At 38.4% G+C, this 24,843-nt stretch overlaps 1 protein-coding gene across 2 annotated transcripts in view; it reads right to left on the bottom strand.

The window, feature by feature from the left end:
* LOC135472934 (stimulated by retinoic acid gene 6 protein-like) overlaps positions 1–24,843 on the bottom strand; it is a 60,331-nt gene that overhangs the window by 29,823 nt on the left and 5,665 nt on the right. The window contains exons 2-16 of one of the 2 annotated variants that reach the window (XR_010444566.1): positions 22,108–22,229; positions 21,768–21,850; positions 20,613–20,758; positions 20,029–20,149; positions 18,556–18,601; positions 17,954–18,097; positions 17,096–17,172; positions 16,320–16,437; positions 15,948–16,077; positions 15,435–15,510; positions 14,672–14,747; positions 12,962–13,010; positions 11,779–11,896; positions 10,253–10,369; positions 7,930–8,095 (exon numbers count right to left, since the gene is read on the bottom strand). Coding sequence is in view for 1 of the 2 variants with exons in the window: in XM_064752671.1 (XP_064608741.1) it covers positions 7,957–8,095; positions 10,253–10,369; positions 11,779–11,896; positions 12,962–13,010; positions 14,672–14,747; positions 15,435–15,510; positions 15,948–16,077; positions 16,320–16,437; positions 17,096–17,172; positions 17,954–18,097; positions 18,556–18,601; positions 20,029–20,149; positions 20,613–20,758; positions 21,768–21,850; positions 22,108–22,212 (1,545 nt within the window). In the remaining variant the exon portion in view is untranslated. Of the gene's footprint in view, positions 1–7,604; positions 8,096–10,252; positions 10,370–11,778; positions 11,897–12,961; positions 13,011–14,671; positions 14,748–15,434; positions 15,511–15,947; positions 16,078–16,319; positions 16,438–17,095; positions 17,173–17,953; positions 18,098–18,555; positions 18,602–20,028; positions 20,150–20,612; positions 20,759–21,767; positions 21,851–22,107; positions 22,230–24,843 lie in introns of those variants that run through there. The other variant, XM_064752671.1, reaches the window with a different exon arrangement.

Consider the following 24,843-nt stretch of genomic DNA (forward strand, 5'->3'; position numbering starts at 1 on the left):
TAAATAATAACCTGCAGTATCAATAATTCAGGTTGTGCATATTTTGTTCACTGCGCTGCAGAACTATGCATGATAAAGGGTAATATACAATACCTGTGTGCTATGTGGAAGGTTAGACCGTACATTGCAAGACAAGGGTGACTGTTTTATTCATTTAATCGAACAGTGAACTATTGATTTAACTGTGTTCAGAGCAACGAAAGTAGCCAATTGAAAAAATCTTATTTCTAGTCTAAGAGTCTATGCTTTTCTACATAATTGTCCTTGACTGTTATCAGGTTAGGTGAGTTTAACCTATAATTCTTGCTACATGCCTTGCATGCCTTGTACAATGTAGCAGTATACTGTGTTTGGAAAGTATAGAATTAAAGAAATTAAAATATGGAGAGGTGGAAGCTAAGGCGAGTTCTTTGAATGAATTAATCTTGACTTCCATCAATGCATTATTTATGATGGACATTTTCCAGTGTTCATTTCTTATTCATATAGACAGTTTTGTCAGCATAAGTTGACACCGTGTGCTAGTCAAAGGGTATAATATGCCCAGCACAATTACTGCGTAGCAAAGTGTACATAGCGGGCTTTACCTGCATAAAATCATACATATTTTCACATTTGTTAGCCTATAATAGAATAGATTATGGATATGTGTCAAAGATAGAGCAGATACCAAACATTTATACATTTTATGCGTGCATGTTAATGATTTGGTTTTAAAAGAAGCAAGATGTAATAAATTTTAACACAACCGCCAGTTTGCAATGGGTCCAGCCTTATATATAATATGAGTGTTAACACGTTGCTCTCTCCTGATAGGCACATGTAGGCACGTCCTTACGAAAGGCTGGTACATTTGTGTTTATAATGGTTGTAAAGCTCATTTGACTACTGTGTTTTTCAGCATTAACCACTTGTGACGGCTGAACACACAATGTCTACCCACTGCTTGGGTAAACTCAAGATAACGCCAGGTAATGTAAACTCATGTTCGGTTATTTATGTACTTATTTTAAACCTTTTTGCCACGCAGATCCGGTGCGCAGATATATTACTGGGTAATTGAGGAAATACCGCTTATTCCCGGAGAAAAAAGGGATTTGCATATACTTGCGACAATTAGAGATGTAATATGGTGCCATAAATACTTTTACGGAGTACTTGATTGATGGGTTAAAGGTGCATGTTAAGTCTTTCACTCACTTACCGACATGTGGCATGTTTCTTTCATTTCCTGATTGACTGATTAATTAGATTTAACAGCACAACTTATGCTGTGTGGAACTGGACGCTTCAACCAGCAACATGCATTTTATCAACATATTGATTTTTTTCTATTTCAAAAATAAAATAATAGAATAATTTATTTGAAACATTCGCTATGGACAAGTATGTCCCGGAAGTAGGAAATTGTATATTTTATTCCTCTACAGTTATCCTCACCCCGCATGTGTGTTCTCTGACATCTGTTTGTATAGTACACGTAGTATGCCATGTCCACAGTCGTATACGATGGTTGGTTCAACACAAAAGGTAGACTTCTTTCAGTATGATAAAATATAGTGCATGATTTAGGGTGAGATATCAAGGATTGTCAGTTCTCAATCACTTATCGATCTGACAAACGGTGGAGAAATCGTTTTCATCGCGGAGAAAAGGCTTACACCGCAAAGGAAACGTTTTATATTGTTTTAAAGGTAAAAAAAGTTAAATCTAAAAATGGAAGAAGACATCGCTAACTAGACCACCTAAAACAATGCATTAAAATAATTCCATTTATTTTTTCATTAGATTTTTGTGAAATTGTAGTGCTCAAACATTTGAATTATAAGGTGGGCTTTATGGATCATACTATCAGACGCAGGTCACTCTCACGTCACAGGAAGTATATCCAACTCCCATCACGACACTGAATGTTGAAATAGCTCTTTTTAGCTATGAGAAAAAGAGCACTGAAATAGTTCCCAAAAATTCCGTCTTTCCGGTGAACGTCAGGAAAAAAAATGTGAAGTTTATGGATATATTCATCTTGTTTCATATTTTGCTTCCGTATCTGCGTTATTTCATTTTAGCATCAGCTTTTTTTCAAAATTTTTAATCTTTTCTACCAATTTACAATGATTAAGTTTTAGTATTCAAAGAATAAAACATTCATAGTATGTGATGGACTTGCACAAGCAAAGAAACAAAGAAGGCTAAATAGAGACATAACTTTTCAAAAACAATGAAAAAGGTGTTCTCTACGGCGAAAACCTTTTTTTTTTCTTCCGGCGGTGTAAACCTTTTCTGTGTGGAGAAATACTTTCCATCGGGGAGAAAAGTTTTTCCGAAATTTTTAGATGAATTTATCAATATTGTGTAAAATGTTTTTCTTTCACTGTTAATTTGCTTTTGCATATTTTTTTATTCTTTGCTATTAATGATAAGTTTTGACTGCAGGAAGTCCTTTGACTCAGTGTATAAATCAGTAGAAAATGTTAACAATTTCGAATAGCACTGACAACCCACCATAGAGAGAGGTATGCCTCTGCGATATATGGTAGTCTGCATGTCTATAGGGGTCCAGCCCCCTCCTGTGTATTGCCACTGGGGCGATCTTACTACAAAAATGGACAAGGCGATACAAATGAGCTGTGGGAAGTTTGCACGCAAATAACGACAAGCGCTGTAATTTTAATACACCTGTTGATTCTTTAGCGCGGAAAGCAAAAGGCACTGTAACTGGCGGGGGGAGTGGGGGGGGGGGGGAGGTTGGTGTGTAATGGCGTTTCCATCACAACGGAGCAATGCACGCCTGCCAGCGTTTGGAGTTCTTTACTTTCAATTCAAATATTTAAGAACAAAAAAAAAATGTATCTGTTGTTCAATAGATTGTGACCAAGATCATGCATGTCATTTCCTTAGAGCAGCTACAATCTATGGCATCGAAGTAGAAATTTGGCAACAGCCTGAAATACCTTATTCTGAGTTTTCAATACTGTAACTTCATTAAAACGACGAATGCCGGGGTGGCCTTATTGTGTGTGCAACAAAATTCCGAGAGTACATTTGACGCATATTTAAGCAACAAAACATAAGACTGGGAAAGTTGGGAGATAGTGTCCTCCACAAACCACTCCTCGCAAAACCCTGGGTCGTTGAGACCAAATCCAAACAAGCTTCCCGGCAGAGGACCAGATATAAGTCGAAATAATAGTATTTTATCCTAACGACGACTATGCGACAGTTCATAGCACCAAGTAATAAAAGCATTACGTTCATGAAAAAAACTCCCTTTGCCTTTTTCAACGATAGGGGACAGTGTAAGTTATAACAGGTAACAGAAGAGCTTGTTGAACCAACTTGTCAGCCAGTTTATAGCCAGGTATACCGACATGACCCTGGCTCCCAGATAAACGACACAGACACTGCATGGTAATTAACTATGGTATATAGATAGAGTATTTCGAATATTAGTGCAGATGAGTTGTTCCACAGAAAATTAGCAAAAGAAGACAGAGAATCTTTGAAAATAACAGCGCAGATTGTTTTTAATTCCATTAAAAACTGGAGGGCACCAATAAATGCAGTCAGTTCGGCAGTAAACACAGAAAACGAGTTTGCCAGTCTAAAGGAAACAGGTATCACATAACACGGTGTACAAACCTCATGAATATTCAGAAAGCTCTTTCGATATTTCTTTGGCCAGTCCAAGTTCTGTGATGAATCATTATTTTTCATAAACTGACCCGTCCTCCGCATGCGAGACGGGCTCTGCACGGTTTCCACCCACCATAATGCTGACCGCCGTGGTATAAGTGAAATATTCTTGAGTACGGCGTAAAACACCAATCAAATAAATAAATAAATCCGCATGCGAGACGTAGTTGAAGTCTCGTGATTTCTCGTGATGTGATTTCTTTCCGTTCATTAATTTTACTGAGGAGAAAACAGAAATGGAATTAAATTCACTTCATTCCACAAATGGCATTACCCTGAGGATGTACATTCCACATAACAGGGTCACTGTCCACTTCGATCCGACAGGAACAAGCCTAATTTTAAGTTTTTCACCGACTCGCGTGGGACTTCGTATATGCAACTAAAAATGAAATATCACTGATCTTACGTGATACACTCAGCTCCATTCCCAAGACACGCCCATGATCCTACCCCCCCCCCCCCCCCAAACACCCACACCCCCCTCCCAAGACACACTCGTGTATGGAAGCCGACAGAGGACAGGCTTTCCCTACCTGGCTGAGTCCCTGCCTTGAACTGTATTACAAAGGTGGATAACACGATAAGAGATTTATATAAAACCACCACCTCATTATTACGAATACACATCGTTTAGTTCAACAACTTCAAAGAAATGCACTCAGATGTATTCGCTGTATACCAGGGAATCATTTATTACATTGCTTTCTACAACATCTACGTTGCTTAATTAACTTATTAAATAATACATCGATGATATATTGACATTTAGAAAACGATGATTTCATAAAACCAATGAGTCTGGCCAAACAATAAACTCAGGTACTGTTCTAGCTAGTTACCGCTTTTTGTTTTCCGTTCGACTGAGTGATTACAAATGTCAATGTTACGCGAGTCTTTTGGCACCTTGCCAACACTTTCACCTGTGACGACCTAGTCAAGTTGGATCAGTCAAACACACTCATTAGTCCCTAGGTTTCTTTACACTACAAACGCCCGTTTCCATACTTGGGCTGTCTGGGGCATGCTTATTGTATAGCGTTGTTGTTTTGGGAAGGAATTAATTAAATTAATACAATTTTGGTGAAAGTTGGATGTATTAGAATAGCATTTTAACGGTTTGATCTTTGCCTTGTCCTCAGAGTGGAAACGTCCGCTTTCTTGACATATATCTGAGGTATATATCAATGCAAAACCTCGGACCTGCGGATGGTAGTGGATTTCCACCGGGTCTGTCCCGTTTCGTATAAGTGAAATATTCTTGACAACACCGTAAAAACACCACTAAAATAAATACATAACTAAAGCGCAAAACCTTTACGTATTAATTTTACCAGAGTGCACCGCAACGCAATGGCGTGAAGGCGGAAACATGAGATTGGCTGCTGGCGTGACTATATTCGCCAATCAAGGTACATTGGAGTAACAGCGCGTGGATCACCTCACACTGTATATGTACTCCACATAGTCTTAATGTTGTACGTGACTACTTTCATCCTTTTTGTATCACATGTTCACCTTTCAACAGCTGTATTTTTCGGATATATTCACATACTTCAGATAGCATTTTTTTCTTATTTGATCAGTATATTAAAAGTGGTCAGGTTAATGGCTGAAGTATAAAGCGAGCGGATCCCGGCAAAGTACCTATCATATTTCAGCACCAGATACAGCCCGATGAAAGCCGCCGCCTAACTATGTACTATGTACACCTAAACACTGAACGTATCGTTTTTCAGATTTATGGAGAGGCGCAGTGCATTGATTTTCCTTACTCTGTTGTGACCATGTCAACTTCCAAATTAAAAGTAAAACCCGAAAACTTTGCGTCTTGTGACTGTCAACTCACTCCCACAGACAACATAAGCTAACACCGGCATGCCATGAATGTCAGCTCAAAGACAGCGTGAGCTCACTCAAACATACTGTCGTTGTCACCCCACATACGCATACTGCGACTGTCAGCTCACTGAAACCCCCAGACAGTGTGAGCTCACTCAAACATACTGTCATTATCACCCCACATACGCATACTGCGACTGTAAGCTCAAATCCCCTGACAGTGTGAGCTCACTCAAACCCCCAGACAGTGTGAGCTCACTCAAACATACTGTCATTATCACCCCACATAGGCATACTGCGACTGTAAGCTCAAATCCCCTGACAGTGTGAGCTCACTCAAACCCCCAGACAGTGTGAGCTCACTCAAACCCCCAGACAGTGTGAGCTCACTCAAACATACTGTCATTATCACCCCACATATGCATACTGCGATTGTCAGCTCAAACCCCCACACAGTGTGAGCTCACTGAAACCCCCACAAAGTGTGAGCTCACTCAAACATACTGTCGTTGTCACCCCACACAGGCATACTGCGACCATATATATATATATATATATATATAATGTGAAAATGGACTCTTGCATAAATACCACACTGAGACCTCACACCAGCTTGGGAATAACTGCAAGTAAAACACGCCCCAAATAAGCTGTCAGTGGTCATGTATAACCCCGACCGCCTTATAGTGAAATGTTAAATCACGTTGGTTAACTCTCCCTGTACATTTTCGCTCTCGGCCTCTTGTCTTCTGTTGATGTCCACTTGATGTGAATTGACTCAGTTAAGCTCGTTGAATGTCCACCAAAATGCTGATGTTTGCAGTCCAGGCTATGTTTTCTCAACTGAATTGAGATCCGGGTTGTTCATTAAGGTGTAAGCTAAATGCCATAGTTTTCTTGTCCTTTTGAGCCCTATTTCTTCTTCCTCTAAAGGATAGAATAATCAAAATGTATTAAAGATTTTTTAGCTTTGTATTGACAGTTCTCTTTAGGTTATTTATTTATTAATTCAGTGTCATACGCCATACTCATGAATATTCACTTATACAACGGCTACCAACACTATGGTGGGAGGAAACCAAGCAGAAACTCACGGCAACCTCCTTGGAAGACGATATTAGAACAAAAACCTGTCGAAACAAGGGAGACAACCGTGTTAGAAATATTTTCAAGCTCTTATATAAAACATGAAAGCTATCACAGTAAATTACCCTTTGCGCACACAACGCATAATTTGGTGAAACTGATTTAGATTTACCTCTTATTTACAGTTGAATGATCCGAATGAAACGAGCCATATCCAATGCTTGCACCATGTATGGTGTCCGGCTCTCTGGGCAAGAGTCTCCTGTTTGAAGTCGCCGCCTTAAGTTCCCGACAGAATACCCTGAGTACTGGGTGATTATGAGTGTAGTCCACAAACAGCATCCCAACATAGGCACGTGCCCTGGGCATAGAACGTATCGTGTGTTATAGTTAGGCAACTTGTCCCAGATACAGAACACAATGTGCGTTGTAACTAAGCCACGTGTTGTGGACATAGATCATGCTATGTGTTATAGCTAGACATACTATGTGAAACAGCTATTTTTACATGAGTCACAAAACGTGTGCCTTAATAAGTGTGATACTATCTTCAGGAAAACATTAGCAAACACAAAATGCCATAACACAAGTAATGGAGACTGTAAAAATGTTCATTTTTTTTACGCCGCTGTCTTCTAAGGCACGCAGCATGCATGGCAGGTACCTATAGTTATATAAGGGCGAAGGTTTCCGCTGAGCGCTGCACGATTTCTTCATCTACACCACTACACTTTTCACGTACACGATGATGGACAATTTTAGAGGTGGAGGAAACCGGAGTGCCCGGGAACTAGGCTAATGAACTTCCAGCGTTTAATTTATTTATTTAGTTATTTATTTGACTGGTGTTTTACGCCGTACTCAAGAATATTTCACTTATACGACGGCGGCCAGCATTGGTGGGTGGAAACCGGGCAGAGCCAGGGGGAAACCCACGACCACCCGAAGGTTGCTGACAGACCTTCCCACGTACCCCCGAGAGGAAGCCAGCATGATCCAGCGTTTAAGGTATGGATGTTCACATAATATTGATGGAAGGCAAGTGATCTTCAACTAATGTTGTACTGATCGCTTATTGTCACCAAGGGAACAAGAATTCTGAGAATGGAGGATTTCCCTGTGCAAGTTCGGGCTTAAGTCTGCCAGTTTATGTACACCACTTATACAGCCAGCTCCAAACCATGATGGTCGACAATGAAAAAAAGAACATGGAAATCATCTATTAAATAAAACGATTAAACACATCTATGAAGGATTAAGTGTTGGTCAGACTTCAGATCAAGTCGGCAATAGAAAGATTCCCACCTCTGTCGAGACTCTCGTATCCCTTTTTTAGCACAGGACTGATCCATTCTCCCCAGGGTTAGTAGTCCCACAATAAGCGACAACAACAGCCGATACAACGTGGACAAAATTACCAATGGCAATGTTAAAAAAGAAGGTGAAGTAATTGGTCGTCTCCAAAACATTCCTGTAGTGAAAGATAGAACAATATAAACCGAATGAATGGATGTTGGACTGAACAACATAATAGATAAAAACCGATCTATACATCAAAATCTTACTTCTGCATGAGTACGGCGTAAAGCCTCAATCAGACAAATAAATAAATAAATAAATAAATAAATAAATATTTTCTTTATTTCTTTGAACAGTATGTTACAGTATATGTAACAACTGGTCTTTACTGACGATCGAGTTTATGCATACAAATAAAGTGAAAGTAGACTAACCGCTAAAGACAAACAAAAACTATGCTTAAATTACTTTACTTACTTTTTCAGATCTTTTTAAGTGTTGAAAGACATTCATATGTTTAAATACTATAGTGGGCTTTATTAGCCATACTGACGGTATCTAGGAACTCTGACGCCACATCACTTTTGTTTCCTGATGTTCACAACAAGAAAGGAATGTTTTAGAGCCTTATTCCAACATTCATTATCCAGGTTAAAGTTGGGAAAACTTCATATGCCTCCAAATTTGTGAACTCTAATAGTATGGCCCATAAAGTCCACCATAGATTTCACATGTTTGAACTATTTTCACAAAAATCTAAAAAGTAAATGGAAAATATTTTTAATCATGGTTTTAGTGGTCTATTTATAGGGTGTCTTCTAGAACTTTTTAAGACATTTACCTTTACATTACTTCAAGCCACCGCCCTTATCTGAGTCAGCAATCGATGGACTCATTGTTCTATAGAGGACCATTCGGTGTCAGGCAGCTAAATCATAAAATGGTGACAAAAATGGTGGCGGTCTGGGTAGCGTGACAATAACGAGAACCGAGTGAATGGATAACCACGTACGTCAGGATCCATAGGTTGTTGGTCCGAAATATGTCAATTTAATGAAGTATAAAATGAAAAAATTCGTACAAAAGTTCTACGCTAGAGACCAGCATGTACTATGTTAATACAGAAATTGGCAAATAACGACCGACGGCCGTATATATAGGATAAAATAGGCAAGTATTTAATCGGAGCTATAACTGGTTGTTTCACTGTGTACGTTGTCGATCTAAATACACGTGTACACAGTGTTCGCGTATGTAGTCGATCTGAATTCACGTACAAGGGACCCGGGATCAAACCCGCGTCGGATCATACCAAAGACTTTAAAAATGGTGCTGGTTTTGCCCCCCTTTGGCGCTCAACACTGAGGGTTTAGGGCAACTAAACAAGACTAGTTGTCGCGGTGACTAAGTGGGGTGACATGTCTGGTGTCGTAAGCATGATGCTGCAGTGGGCGGCAGCACTTTGGCGGCATAGTCTCGCCCTGCCACAAGAAGACACAATATAATTACACCCAACTAATGACTCATCGTCGTCATATATTTTAAATTGTTAAGTACGACGTGAAAGGCCAAGTATACCTACCTACCTACCTACATACATACATACATACATAACATACATACATACATACATACATACATACATACGTACATACATACATACATACATACATACATACATACATACATACATACCATACATACATACATACATACATACATACATACATACATACACATACACACTGTTTACACGAAGTCGATCTAAATACACGCACATTGTGTACAAGTAGTCGATCGGACACACGGACTATGTCCATCTGAATACACGCGCAATCTGAACACTAAGTAGATATGAACACACGAAGAGAATGTACGTGTAGTAATCGATCTGAATACGCTGGGTCGATCTGAATACGCGAAGTCGAGCTGAATACAAGCAGACGATGTACACGTAGCACATCTGAATACACCCACTTTATGTCTTAGCCTTGATAACACTTCTTGGAGTTCACGAGAGTTACCCACTCAATCCACCTGATCTATTAGATAGCGGAAAGTCTTAAGTCCAAGTGCACTACGTAACACATATGTCATGGTACCAAGAATATTCCTATAGATCTCAGAAAACATCACAATAAACCAACAGGTAACAGCGATCAATGTACACTTTACTGTGTGAAAATCAGTTTTATGAAGTATTTTCTGTTTAATCTGCTTGGTCCAGTAACTTATGTTCTTTTGAATTATAAAAACGTATGTTGGAAAAACGCATGTTCAGTTGGAAATGATTTATGCTCAAATAAAATATGATGTCATTTCTACTTACCGGTTGTCAATGGCGAGGGGAACAGGTTGTCCCGGTTCACAACGAGGCTGTAAGAAACACAGAAACGCACACACCTCCTGGCTGTAGTAGATTATAATGTTCATCAGCAATGGCGGCCTACAATAACAAACCATCTTGGCCATGTATACGGGAGTATTTTGTACTGCCAAAATACAGAATATTACACTGCAATGCATTACATAATGCATATAAGTTATTCAACATGACGATTAAAATAATTAATAAAGCAAATGCAAAATACTTATAACCATGAACATAATAATGCGTACAAAGCACAGAGGGTTACATCAAAAACTCATTCCAACACCCACTATCTCGATAGCGGAAAAGCCCTGCGCGAAAACAATTAGACTATATCACAAACTACACTTATAGTTAATACTGACTAATTCCATCTCTCAAATTTTCGTCACTGGTCTGGGTTTACTATCTGTAGTCTTTCATATTATACTTAAGATGGATATAATTTTGAAATACTATGAAGTCCGGTCATCTCCATCCTTAACACCGACCTCCAAAGTACGACTGAAAAATTCTACAGTATGGCGTTAAGACACAAGTAAATATGCAATAAAAAAATTAATCCGTTAATTTTAACAAAGCCTGTTATCTGAGTTATGCTAAGAAGTCTTCTGCTATTACAACAGAATGTTTTGTTAAAACTAACACACATATTCTATTATCTCAAATTATCTCAGGATTCTATTAGACTAACAGTATATTACGTTGAATATGACAAAATATTGTGTTATAATAACAGAATACATTCTAGCATCACTCAGACAACCAGACTTTTTTTATTTTTGAGAGTATAAATGCAAAAATAATATGCTATAAAGGCTTGACGAGATTATCAAATTTGTATAGAATAAAATATACAGAAACTGCAAGAAGCCCATATAGTCAGGGTTTAATCAATTTCGAAAATACTCAATAGCCCATTGATCATTGAATGTCAATTGATTTGAAGTTCCGTACCTTGGGCCCAGCGTAAGCTGTGTGCATAGAAAGCAGCACAGAAAACAAAAGTGCGTTTCAGTCAAGGTGTATTTCAGTGGTAAAATAAGATACTCTGGTCGCTAAAAACTCGTAATAAGCAGGACTGTACATGCAATACATTCTGTATTCGTTAATGATATATAATTCACAGTTAACCAAAAATAGCATTTAGGTAAACGAAATCACAACAACTGATCCCATTTGTGTATGTGGAAAAGTGCGTGGTATTATATTCTGAGAAAGATTTTAGTTTATTAGTTTAATAGGCGCAATAATTTGCCAGACTGCCTTACAATAGCCCTACCGCATTACCGGCCAGGGACTACTTAGTATAACGTAGGTTTTTATAATCCGTTCAAAGCAGTGCAACCGTCCAAGGAGTGGTACAGTAAACATGTGTGCAGTGAAAAGGGCTCCTCCCAAATATACACTGCCATACAATTATGTTAGTAGACCTATGTGGTCTCTAATAGTCCCTATTGTTTTGAAACGAGTGATCAGCTTACCCAATATACAGCGCAAACGAGGTTGCAGCACCTGACGCTTGCGTATAAATCAAAATATAGGCGACTTCCGCCAAGACCGAGGATATTAGGAACACGGTGATGTAGAAAATGAATATCCCTGTCATTGCGAAATAAAAAAAGACAATAAACACAAATGAAACCATACATCTGTTTATGTATACTTCTGAAATATTTTATGAGCCACCACAACACCCCCCCCCCCCCCACCCACCACCATCTTCCCACACCCACAAAGTTAGATTTAAAGTGCTCATTTAAGACGGTATTTTATTCCTTTCTCAATTTATTCCTTGCAATAGTCTGAAAAATAAATTAGCTCTTCCCTTCTAGATCTCTAGAATGCTATCAGTAAAAGTTCTACCGAGCACAGATTCCTCGATTAAATTACATGTTCCCTACCATAACTTACTAGATATTATCACCACATTTACCACTGCAGAGGGAATATTCTAGTAAATCAGATATTACTTTCTTCAGCTGAGAGGGGTCATCACATGCTCTACTACATCAGCTCCCTTCTGTAACTCTAATAAAATTACAGCAGGAAGAGTAAACCAAAACAGTGACGACGGTTTGCTAGTTAGCAAATGGTCACACATAACAGCAGAAATCCGACTTGTAAATTTATACCTCAGTTAGGGTACTTTTCCAGACGTTCGTGTAAATGTTGATATAATATAAACTGAGACAGCCATAGCACCATCGCTTTATCTGTAATGTTAACTACAATTTATTAGACCTCACTCGTCTACAATCACTCAAAATGCAGTGTTGACATCAGATTTAATATATACCATCACATGAAAACAATGTCGAAAATGCCTGGTTTACCAACAGAGTATACCACTATCAATGAATACACATGTAATTTGCGTAAACTACAGCAGTTACCACATCGACTTAGTTTGAATGTTGTGAACCCATGTATAATACTAAAGATGTATGCTTGAGGGATTCCCTTTATAACTACTTCCCAAACAATTGTATTTTATTGTTTTGAATTGGTCATTGCCAGGTTAGAGCAAGCTTGAGTAGTGAATGTGTAGTAAATAAGTTTAGACGCAAAGATTTGTGATCACCGTCAGCCAATTAGCGGCCAATCTATTGTGTTAGACTTCATCTTCTAAATCTGCTACGACTGGATAATAAAGCATAGACATACCCCATAACAGGTAAGCAATTTGGTACCCCGTCCACCGCATGCTACTGGCCTGAAATGGCGAAGATAAACCGTTGAACAAAGCTACAGAATTTATATTTCCGATACTTAAATATATTCGACGGATTTTAAATTCCGTTTCCTCCCATCATAATGGTGGCCGGTGTCATGTGAGTGAAATATTCTTGAGTACAGTGTAAAACATCAAATAATTAATTAAAGTCGCAGCAGAAGAAGCAGAAGCCGGATTAGAACATATGGCCTCATTGTTCAAGGGCCTGATGGTTGCAACGAACTTTCGCTTTGATCATAAGAATAAGGGACGACACGACACACCTATACATACCAGAACAAAAATAAAATGAATACTGCAGTTAAAGGGCGACAACTCTACAAAGAACAAATTGAAATACACTGACTGACTGCGAATAATAGAGATCATTAAAGACACGAAAGGCCATATAAGTCTTGAACTGACATCTATGTGCATCAAACATAACTCAATTCGAATTTGTTATCGGTTTTATTAGGTGGCGAAGCACTCTGTGTTGGGACACCTACTGAAATTGTTTTTTTTTTGTTTTGTTTTGTTTTATTTTTAAAGCTTTTTGAAAGATTTCAGAGCTGTAAAAAGTAAAGTTCTTATACGATGTTGTTTTAATATGGTGAATTTTGGAACAAGGGTTACGAGGCAGATCTTGGCTGTTTTTGGTTAACTTTGGTTACGTGACAAGGCGGCCATCATGGATTTTATTCAAAACCTTTAAAAACCTTACAAGTACAAGCTTGAAAAAACCTTGGTCATGCATTGAAAACTTTGGAAGCTCGCCACTGGTCGAATATATGGCATCATAAAAAGTTTGATAATGTTTCATATACTCCGGTGTATTTGGCAACGCTGAATCCGAATCAACTGAAGCTTTCGGATTTTGCCGATCTTTGTAATTTTTTGAGATATAGTGAAAAACTTTATTCGGTCAGGTAATTTCAATGGCTTGTAACTCGAGAACTATGAATGCTACAAATCTGGGACTTGCACCAAATTGTAGCCCAAGACATGTAGTGTCTGCTGCATTTGAACTACTTTTTTCTCGCTGAAATATTTAAATGACACCACCCTACTTCAGAAACGGAAATGTAAGCCTGTGCATTTAGCATAGACTTTGGAGGTAACTGTATTTTTATGCTGCAGTGCTGCGGGTAACCTACCCCATAGGTCGGCCGCTTGTCTCTCAAACCGAGAAATAAACAACTCCCCTTCCTCTCCACAGCTATCCTTCTAACTATTTAGACCAAAATTTCATATCTTTATAGTCTCCTAACTTTTCCTGTCACCTACATGCACTCTGCCCTCTCCCGCCATCAAAACTGAACTGGGCCCAGGCAAACCAGATGGGACACTAGAGTGGGTTGACTGCACACCATGTGTCGAGCAACCTGAAATATACATACTTAACCAGGTGCGGCGATCGCCAAGGCCTAACTCGATCAAGACGCCATGGTGGTTTTCAGCACTAGACGAGTTGTATATCATATCTGGTAGTGTGCGGTTCAAACCCAGTTGATTATTTTTCATTTTTTTCATGCTTTTACTTCGTGTTGCCTGTTTTGTAAATGTTGTCACAGGTGGAATTGTTTTGAATTTTCCATTGTCTATGTAATCATCTTTCATATGGGTAAATGCATGCAATTTGTCAAATAACCACTAAATACCATTAAACTTGGAGACGAGAACTCAATGTGTGGAACAAAACTCTTGTCACCTCGGCAGAGTTGTAAGATATGGCGCCTAAGGACAGAAAACAAAAGAATCAAAACAAATCAGATATTGCAACAAATTTCATTTCATTCATTCAGTTTACTTTATTGATTTTTAACTACTGCATATTGGAAAAATAAGTTGGAAAATGTGTCAAAATACACAACAGAAACATTTCATTTAAAAATATTTATACTTATTTATTATTTATACATGCAAAACAGGTCCTATCCCAAACCAGTTTATTAACAAAATATTAAGTTTCCTTATTTAAAGTATTTATCTACATGTACTTGATGTCAAACGTAAGACTTTTCACTTATTCAACGGCGGACAGGGTTGTGGGTAGGGGAAACAGAAGTATAACTGGGTAATATCACCCACTCGCGCCGGACACCTGAAAAATCGCCTCATTTAACGTTGCATCCAGTTAGGCGAAGGCTATTTTGTGAACCTACTACCCCAATGATTAGGGACGGGTAGGCTGGAGCTAGGATAAGGGACGTAGGTATTATGCAGAAAGAAATCTCATGAGAAGCTTTCAAATCAGAAGTCGGTTGACGAAAACCAGCCGTATGTAATGTTCCATGGCGACTCGCTTAAAAACAAAAATTATGGATAAAGACTCTGAAAATCATAAAACTGGAATTGAGGGTGAAAGTTATATGAGTACGTCACCTACAGTACATGTACAGCATTAGAGTTGTATCACGTTACCTGTAATTTTTAAAGATGAGAAATAATGATCCAATCAGCAACAGGATAAGCAGGACAAGAGTCGCCCAAGAGCAAACTGAAACAATCGATAATAAGTACATGGATGCACTGAAAACATTTTACCGGCATATACGAGTAAAAAGATGTAGACAGGGTGATGAAATGACTTCTGTCAAAAGTTTCCCGACCAAGGAAGATTCGAATCCACAGACAAACTTTAAAACAGAAGGTTTGTCGAGTATACTTGAGCGAGGTTTACTTAACAACGCCAGAATGTAATACTGCTACAGAACTACACACATAAATACATAAATATATAAATTAATTAATACATCAATGGAATAAATAAAAAATATACATCAAAAAGTAGACATTCACAATAAATGTAGCAATGCTTACTTTTCAAGCATCTAAGTCAATACAACAACAGATACCTTTTATAGTCTGTTTCGCAGAAATATGTTTCCTACCGTCTGCATAAGAGGCATTATAAGATGAACATACGACACTCACCTATTACTACTGTGCCTCCACCCTGTATCAAATCACGAACTTCTGCCGTTAAATTAGGTTGCAAACTCTTTGCAAGTTGTTCGAGGTATTCAGTAAACTGAACTGTTCCGAAAAACGCTCCTATCACAATCTATAAATAAACCAAAGACACAGTGCAGGAGTGCTGGCAGACCATCCCACGTATGGCCGAAGAGAAAGACAGCATGAGCTGGACTTAAATTCACTGCGACCGCATCGGCGAGAAGCTTTTGGGTCATTGCGCCGCGCTGACATGCTAACCTTCTCGGCCACGGAGGCCCCATAATTTGAAAAAAAAGGTATTCCCCAAATAGACAGCATATGCTACCAACGACTGCTGGTACGACATTTTACCTGGTAAGATATTGACGTGGTAACCGATAACACACAAAGTAAGCGCAATGGATATCGGAAACCTGGAATCGACTTGTACGTAAACGTCTTTAGAAATCCTTCTTCTTCAGCCCCCTGCCTGAAAACAAAACAAAAGCCTCCATAATCTATACAATACCATTTGGAGCTCAATTATTTAATTTTTTATCCTTGTTTAACGCTTTAGTCGGGAATATTATACTTACATGTGGATAATTATAGGAGAGTGAGGTGTAGTGTCAAGTATGATTTGGGTTTCAGATCGGTTATGTGTAAACCGTGTACATGACTGAGGTTTTGCGTCGCACTTAGCAATTTTGCAGTCATATGACGACGAGGAATCATTAGGTGTGTGTACATATATTGTGTCTTCTTGTGGCAGGACGAGTCCATGCCGCCAAAGTGCTGCCGCTACTGAAGTATCACAAAGAAGACACCAGACATGGCACCCCACCCAGTCACATTATGCTCACACCGGGCCAACAAATCTTTTTCCCTTTGCTCTAACCTCTCAGTTCTGACCCCCAACTAAGGCCCCAACAAATACCATTTTTAAAGTCTTTGATATGTCCCGACCCAGGTTTGTTTGCAGGCCACTATTAGGTCACCGAAATGATCAATTATACTACATACTAAGCCGCAAACAGCAATTTCTGTAAGACAGACAAAGCTTCTCATACACAGTGAATCAACAAAATTGCAGGAGAAAAGACTGGCACGTTCTCATGAAACAGAAAACATAAAATGACATGGCTTACAATTTAGCTGGCAGGTGATTCTCTAGCAGACATCGCACATAGGTAACTTGATGATCAAGAGCTAACGACAGAGTTTCCTAGAAAAAAACAATCAGTGAGCCATGTCTGATTACTATCAACAATGAAGAAAGACAAACTGTGACAAAGTTTATACAGCAACATGCGATGTGTAAATAAAGCACTATAATCTATTCTTTGTGTCATGCAACTATTTTATAACTTTAAAGCACGAATTTTGTTGACGGCTTCAGTGACCTTTCACCATGACTTATTTCACAAGGACAACACAATTTTCAACACTTAATAAACCACCACAGCCACGCTAAGTTACATACAAACAACAATGAAAGGCAGCAATAAAATATGATATATTTTTTTTTGATCGGTGTTTTAAGCCGTACTCAAGAATATTTCACTTATACGACGGCGGCCAGCATTATGGTGGGTGGAAACCGGGCACAGCTTGAGGAAAACCCACGGCCATCCGCAGGTTGCTTGCAGACCTTCCCACGTACGGCCGGAGAGGAAGCCAGCATGAGCTGGTCTTGGACTCACAGCGACCGCTTTGGTGAGAGGCTTCTGGGTCACTACGCTGCGCTAGCGTGCTAACCGACTGAGCCACGGAGGCCCCTAAAATATGATATTGCGTTGGAAGCCTTAAATGGCCAGGCAGATTGACAGGTATTCTTGCTACCTGCACAACAAACCTCTTGCACAACAAACCACCTGCACAACACACCGCCTGGTTCCAAGACTTTTCAACAACATTTGGCCAAATTTGATCACCATCACTAGCAAGAAAAACGTCGATGGCCATTGAAGTATCAAGGTGCTGTAACTGACACGTTTTCCTGCTACCTGCACAACAAACCGTCTGGTTCCAAGACTTTTGAGCAACATTTGGCTAAACTTGATCACCATCACTGACAAGAAAAACGCCGATGGCCACTGAAGTATCAAGGTGCTGTAATTGGCCTGAATTAGGAGGAAGCTGTCGGTGTCCTGTAATGTGCGTAAAGCAGAATGGTATTACATACGAGTTATTCATTTGTTTTTTAACTTTATTTACTCGAACGTGCTCGAGTGAGCGATTCACACAACATTTTTCATTAGTCACAAGGAAGTAAATGTCTCCTCTGCTTATCAACTTTCCTCTTTTAGCAGCGCTGGCTGGTATTTGGTGAGATAAAAAGTACCTGGGTTTTTTTGGCTCAAAACGTATATCTTTCGCAATGACCAACAAAAACGTTTTCCTCGGCACTTTGAAAGATACAATAATATACTACATATTTTTGGACCACCTCACAAATGCTATCCTAAAACAAAATTACCTTAAACTAAGCATTATGACGAGGTTTTCAATTATTATTTAATTAGAAAATGGTCTCTGTCTACCCAGATAATTTAATGCTTCATAAAAGAGTGAATTTGTTTGACTGATGCAATTTTGCTGTACTCACAATAATTGTTGGACAATAAAGCATATGTATCATCTGGATGATCAACCTGTAAGAGAATTATTAAAATATCAGAGAAAATACATGGTTGCATCCAGAGTGATACCTGGGTCTATCTGACACTATACATCTATGTACATCGCAAGTCCATTTCCAGTAGTCACGCATGTTGATCAGAAAAGTATACCTACTAATTGTTTTGTGACAATATTAATACTACTTGTTATCACAGCAACTTAAAATAAACTGTTTGTTACAACATGAAACTTATGTTAGGTAGGCATAATGCATATCCCTATTTTGTATTCGTGGCATGATGTATGTAAGTATACGCTGTATAAAGAAATTAATATTATCTTTCACTTCGTAAACTTTGCAGTCCTCAATAATAACCTCGGTATGTTGTGGAAACACTAATGAATCTATGTATCGAAACATACAGCCGTAACTAAAACGGACGTACCATAATTGCAAGGCCATTTTTCAAAAGAACGATTAAGACAAAACTACCGAAAAACTACGAAAGTATATAAAGTATGAAATTAAAACGGAATCATGTAAAGAGAACAGCTAACAGATTTTGATGATATTGGAAAGAAGCAAGGTATGTTCTATGCAAATGAGTATACCATGTTTGTACGTAAGGTGTGGATAATAAATTCTGTATCTCAGTTGCGTTTGAGTAGAGCTGTTAATATATCTATCGTGGCGATCTAACTCAGCATGACGGATAATCAGCCCCTAGCCCCGCGTCAAGGAAATTCTAGACGCTTTGTCCATATTTGTTTAAAAGAGAATTATACTCACTGTTAAACTTAAGAAACGTACAGTAAAGGTCTTTGGTGGAATAATCTTGGCACATTAGTTTTTGAAGTAATAGCTTGTGACGTTAATTGAAATCGTCGAACAAAACGCATGATCTAACAAATGCATCAAGCCGTGATACATGTATGTACACCTCATATGCAGGACCCTTCGCTATATTGCTGAGCGTAAGCTAAATTTTGTGCTAAAAAGCTTCCAAGCAGAGGATGTACATCAGAAAAATCTGGAGAGCAAATCTGAAAACGCAATAATAAATCTACTATTCCCGGGGAACCTGTGACCCCTTGTGCAAGTTTTAGGCTAGCATGCCAGTAATTTAAGCACAACTGTCGCTTTTTTGAACTGAAGCACAGTGACTCGTTAAACTTGAACAATGTCTGTTGCCATCAGTTTTTCCTTAAACTGGACAATGCTTATTGCGATGAAAGCTTCTTGAAGCTGGACGATGGCTTTAGTTCCAACAAAGCCCTGACTGAAGTAAACTGATAAGAGGTCGTATTTCACCGGTTACTTGTGACAATTTGCTTGCCATCACTCTGTCATCGCTGCTCTGACCTTACTCTCCACGCTGTACGTCTTAATTATACTAATTTACAAAAAAAAACCCATAACTGTAAACCAGTTAAGATATAAGCATAATATTGAACATACCAGAGGAGGGAATAGAGGCCTCCACATATAGCTGCCACAAGTTTGTAAGACGACCTCAGACATCCAAACAGGGGGTAGAACACAATGCTGGTTTCCAGAATGGCAAGAATGAAGAGGAATGCTGAAATATGAAACAAACAATTTGTAAGAAAAACTCACAGTGACTGATATAAATCTTCGCCAATTGCAGTGAAATTTTCATTTCTAATTTTTCTGTTTGTTCAGAACAGACCTTCACTAGAAATAGAAAAATGACAACTGATCGATCGTCCCAATAATCAGTGGAAGGCTATGAATTAATTTTGGCACAACAAGCTATATTACTGAAAAACTATGATGATTGGGATAAGTGGTTGTTCCGTGTCGTCCCTTAAATTCAGTTCACGCTTGTTTGAATTCGGCTAAAGCCAGGAAATTTAGGAAATCAACTACCTGGCCAAGAGTGGTGCATTATTCTATATTAAATACTCTATGGATGAGTATGGTAATGTGAATAAAAAATGTGATATCAGTGCCGAAGAAAATGACGATGATCTGCGATTAAAAAAAGATATCGTATCACATTATGAAAGCGAAACACAGACTCTGATTGATCCACTTTGCAGTCTGAAGTTCATCCCCCCAGTACTGGTCAGCCTTCAGCAGCAGTAACAACACCCTGCTAGACGTCGCCCCAAAAGCTGCAGCATATGACCATCGATGTTTATAGCCGTCCAGCAGATTGGCCGGACTGCAAACCATATGAAACAAAACTTACATGTCAATAAAACTATTCGTACTGTCAATAGAAACATTTTTACGGTATGCATGGTCTTTACGGTAGCGAAGAAAGCACGAGTATTTGCGAATTTTAATTTAAAAATTCACAGCTGCGAAAGTTTCTTCTCTGTCTGAAAGTATGATTTATTTGTTAAAGGCCTGGCCGATAGGGCTAGCGTGCTAGTGCAGAGTATTTGTAGAAGTTTGTTGTTGATTATATGTAGCTCGATTCAATTTGCCTTTTCATTGTGCTTTGGAAGATAAATTATCATACTAGTTTAGTCTTCAGTTTCAAAGCTATACTAACGCGTGACTGTAATATTTTGAGCAAGGCACTTGGAAGCAAGAGGCATCTTGTTCAGGATAGGGATTTGGCGTGATGTATTTTATGGCCACCTGCGTGAAAAGCTTCTCTACTGGCAAAAAATAAGCAATCTAGTATACATGAGATGCCTTCAACTTTGTCCATGCTGACATTGCTTATATACCTTAGAATCATTCATGTCTCAGAATAGACAGAATTAAACAAAACCGTTTGAGTGGATGATTACCGCTTCAGCCTCGAAGTCGGGAGACCTGGGACAAAACCAAATACTTTAAAGCTTATACATGCTGCTTCTTTGTCAAATGCTTGGCTTAATACCTCAAGCATACGTGTACATACATACATACGTATGTATACGTACGTACGTACCTACCTACCTACATACATGCATGCATGCATGCATGCATGCATCCATCCATCCATCCATCCATCCATCCATCCATACATACATAAATACATACATACATACATACATACATACATACATACATAAAACAATCGTACAGGCTTTCATTCTTGATGTCTTTTATAAATAACAGTTTAAATATTTTTACCAATTTGGATATGTTACTTAGACGCACCCATTTGCTACTAAATAGAAATAACCAAAACGAACAGTTGTTGTTCGAGTTTTAGTAGTGTATACTAAACCTACACAACCAGGGCAAGCCGACATCTCGAGCACCCAGTGTTTGTCTCTCTCTTGTGCAGAATTGTTAAAATCACGATAATTATAGCCTGGAATATAAAAAACAAGAAAAGAAAGATATACTTTAGGAAAGTTTCGTTTGGGGTCGGATATGTGTTACTATACAGCTTTTGCTATTATTTATTCTTTTATTTTACATCTTAATTTAGCGTACATTTAAATTCGCAATATTTTTCACTTATAAATTAATATATACCCATTGGGTATGTATTTTCTGTTACGGATGCTTTTTTCTGTATACAACAGTAAATCTACGCTACTACGGTTAACTAAAGCACTGACATACCGCTGGAAAAAGGGATAAATGGGTGAACGTAGACATATTGAATAGCGGTGTACAACCCACTGTAGAGTTGGAATCTACTCCAGTCGTTAAAGCTGATCCATCCATTCTTTATCTGCTTTCGCCTGACAAGAAGGAAAACAGTAATGTTTGGGGTTTTACTTTTCTTGGTAAAAAATACAGAAGAAAAAACATAAACATTCCAAATCGAACATATATTATTTATATGTTTTAAACGTGAAACACTTTTTACAAGTGATAATCCTAACACAACTAAACGAGACTTCGTCAGGTAGAGCCGTAATGTGGCTAACTACGATGGCCCCGGGATCACCAAGCGAGTTTAGACTTGAGTCAAAACTTCAGTCATAAACTTTGATATGTTTCTTGCCGTTATTTTAGCTAAAATTTGTTGCACAATAACTTAACCAGAATTTATTTTGTCATTCAAAACAATTTGACCTGATAGCAAGAGAAAGAAGAATGTTAAAGACTTAAATCTAAGTTGGCTTTGAGATCCCGGGGTCAGGACTTTCCCAGAAATTGAGTGCTAAAATGTATAACACTCAAAATCTCTGGACCGACACAATACCGTATACTATGTGGAGACGGGGTCATGGGGTAAAGCTGTCATGTAAGGACATACCACTGCATATCACGAGCTTAAAAGCCGCAAGTGTAGTCTCAAGTTTGTTCCTTTTCCGCGGCAACCAGCTCCATGGTTTTGGCGAATATTTTGGCTCTCAAATATACGTTTAACATAGATTCACAGATATGCCAACACAGACTCCGTTTGACAGGCCACGAGGAGTGAGAAGAGTACAATATATATATATATATATATATATATATATAATGTGTGTTCTTGTCTATGAAGTGCTGCCGCGCTGAAATACTCCAACCAGTCACACTATACTCACAGGGCCCTATTTCCTTGCTCTAACTTCTGGGCGTAATTTATCAATGTGTTTATGAAAAAGGCATATACAGTGTAGTTGTTGCTTTGGCAGTATTGTAACATGAACAACAAATCTTTGTCTTTATAATGACACATTCCTTTACAAAATTCGGACTTTTGATTTGTCTGCGTTTGTGCGTTCATTTATTCTATAGACGGGAAACAAGAGGCAAAGCTCAGATAATACTTAGCTCATTTATACATTATCCTGAGCATGTATATATACTGTTGATTGTTTCTAGGCTGCGCAAACTTATCCAGGGTCATTTTCATTTTTACACAATATTAGTGCATTCGTGACCCCTGTAAAAATCTTCAAGTCAGATCGAGCTATCGCTATTGACTCGTATTGCTTTTGGTTGCCATTTTGCTGGACATGTTTTTGAAACTTTACAGGTAGATTTCTTTTGATTTGTAGAGCACAAATTCATGTCCAGGTTGTCAAAGCAGATTGTAGGATGACAGCCATCTATGATCCTAGAAAACATTAGCTGAGTAAATTTTATTGTATAAGAGCCGTTCCCATCTGACCAATGAAATGCAGGACAGCGCGATTCAAATACCTAATCATTGTGTGACTTATCACCAGTATTCCTTCTGTACGGTATGAGAAAATTTGGGAATGTGATATATCACGGTCGTCGGGAGAATTTTAGGACAGATACGACAAATAAGGGATACCAGCGACCTATAATACTTGTTTTAAAGGCCGCACGTACCTTTAAATGTTCATAACCGTGAAATGTTCATAGCGTGGATATATCTGCTGCTGCTTTTGAATTGGAGTAGAATAGCTTACTCTCAGATCGTAATCTCTGCTTACATGTGTTATCTGTATATTATTATTATTATTATTATTATTATTTATTTATTTATTTATTTCACCAGAAATGCAGCAGAGTATAACAAAACACACTGTATCAAATGGATACATAAATTAAGAGGACATTGGTAAAGAAAGTGTGTATGTTATGATGATATAGCGCTCCCTGGCGGGAAAAGAAACCCCAGAGGGCAAGTTTTATCCCGTTTAGGAGTTGACGTGAGACGGTACAGTTTATCGACATATGAGCTGAAGGTAATATATGGGTATTTGATAAATATCAAAGCTAGAAGCAAAGATTGCATGCGTATTGATATGTTTACATAATGAAAGATATGCATCGTTTAACTGAGGATATAGGATATAGGTGATAGTAACTAAGATACTGAAGCTAAGAGTGACAATATTTACAAGGTGAATCTACGTTAACGTATATACATTTGAATGGAAGCGATTGAAGGACACTTAGTATGGCTGACGGTAAGCAATGAGATAGGACTTTAACCTGGATTTAAAAAGAGAAACAGAATCACAGTATTTTAAGTCGAGAGGGCAACTTATTCCATTCTATGGGACCTTTTATCTTACAAGTCTAGAAATTCAGATTGGTTTTATGGAAAGGCCTCTGTAAGTTGACTGACAAAGATCGTGTGGGGTAAAAATGAACCGATGATTGTTTGATAAAATAAGAACTGAAGCTGAAGGGGACAAGAATGTGTAAGCACTTAAAACTTAACTGGTTTATTTGAAATACGTTAATAGATTCAATCGACAATAGTTTGTTTTGCTTAAACAATGGGCCAGTATAGTCATGTCTTTGGGGAAAATTTATCAGTCGAACAGCACGTTTTTGAAGGCGTATCAGGCGAAGGAGGTGGGTTGTGTAAGTATTACCCCACACTACGTTGCAATATGTAAGTAAGGGATAAATAAGGCCATAATAAAGAATATATAATGT

Source organism: Liolophura sinensis, chromosome 8 (assembly GCF_032854445.1).
Source record: "Liolophura sinensis isolate JHLJ2023 chromosome 8, CUHK_Ljap_v2, whole genome shotgun sequence".
NCBI classification, from domain to species: Eukaryota; Metazoa; Mollusca; class Polyplacophora; order Chitonida; family Chitonidae; genus Liolophura; species Liolophura sinensis.